Source organism: Orycteropus afer, unplaced genomic scaffold (genome assembly GCF_000298275.1).
Source record: "Orycteropus afer afer isolate SDZICR_OR568_19922 unplaced genomic scaffold, OryAfe1.0 scaffold00170, whole genome shotgun sequence".
In the NCBI taxonomy this organism is placed as follows: domain Eukaryota; kingdom Metazoa; phylum Chordata; class Mammalia; order Tubulidentata; family Orycteropodidae; genus Orycteropus; species Orycteropus afer.
Window position 1 is genome coordinate 6,876,675 of NW_006921757.1, and position 1,169 is coordinate 6,877,843.

A 1,169-nucleotide genomic window follows, 5' to 3' on the forward strand; every position below is an offset into this window, starting at 1 on the left:
TGTGAGGTTACCAATGAAGCTGTATGTTTATCTAGACTTTTAACCTTGTTTTGTTAATGTGTGAGAGAAAAAGTTGAAAATAACTAGGAGAAAGATAAGAAAGGTTCACGATTTCAATAGGACTTTTCATTATTTTTATCTGTCTGTGTTTTTCTGAGTTAGCTGAGTCTCGAACAAGTGTCTAATTCTAAGGAAAACGGTAGAATAGTCCTGGTGAGATGGTTGCAGTTCCTTTGGGCAGAAAAGCAGGGGGACAATGGGGCTGGGTTAGAGTTACACAAGTGCCTCGGATGCCAGTATGAAATGGGAAGAGACATTCAACCCAGTTAGGTTCATTTTCACCTGTTTCCAAACCTGCTATGAGTCTTTCCTCCTTCTATACTGATAATTGATGTAGTAATAACAAAATACGCATTCCCATACATGCTCATTTCTTGTGCGTTTAATTAATCTCCGCTATTACAGACTTCCTCAATAAAGGGAACAAAAGCCAAAACATACCCTCTCTTGCAGTTACAGAGTCATGATGAGATGAAAAGTAAAACGGACTACAATACTTAATGGTGAGCATGTCCCATGACTTCCTGTTTGATTGAGCTCAGGAAGGGTATAGACCTGCAGCATCTCAATAACCATCACAAAGGCTTCCACTGGGCACTCCTTAGTAAACACTTGTCTGTGTTTTTGCCAGGCGCTATCCTGATTGTCATTGCATCAACTTTGGATCATGGTTTATGCTTTCCTTCCCAGCTGCTCTTATTATTCTCCTTTTATCCTGGATCTGGCTTCAGTGGCTTTTCCTAGGATTCGAGTAAGTATATTCTCCATATTAATCTGATAAATCAAGGTGGCTAGGAGTCCTTGGTTGGTGGAAACAGTTAATAGACTCAGCTGCTAACAGAAAGCTTGAAGGCTTGAGTCTACCCAGAGGAACCTTAGGAGAAAGGCCGGACAATCTACTTCCCAAAACACCAATCATTGAAAACTCTCTGGAGCACAGCTCTACCCTGACGTCCCTAGAGTTGCCATGAGTTGTAACAGACTCAATGGCAACTGGCTTGGGTTTTTAGGTTCCACGTCCTCAGCTCATTACCCAGGGCTCTTTCATGTCTGTCACAGATGCTGCATTGCTGCATTTCTTTTACCCACAAAACCAACACACACAGTCA

The 1,169-nt window shown here is 41.7% G+C and overlaps 1 protein-coding gene across 1 annotated transcript in view; it reads left to right on the forward strand.

The window, feature by feature from the left end:
* The window catches only part of SLC13A1 (solute carrier family 13 member 1), an 87,968-nt gene that overhangs the window by 62,259 nt on the left and 24,540 nt on the right, over positions 1–1,169 (forward strand). The window contains exon 9 of the mRNA XM_007946762.1: positions 692–811. Coding sequence (XP_007944953.1) covers positions 692–811 — 120 coding nt within the window. The remainder of the gene's footprint in view (positions 1–691; positions 812–1,169) is intronic.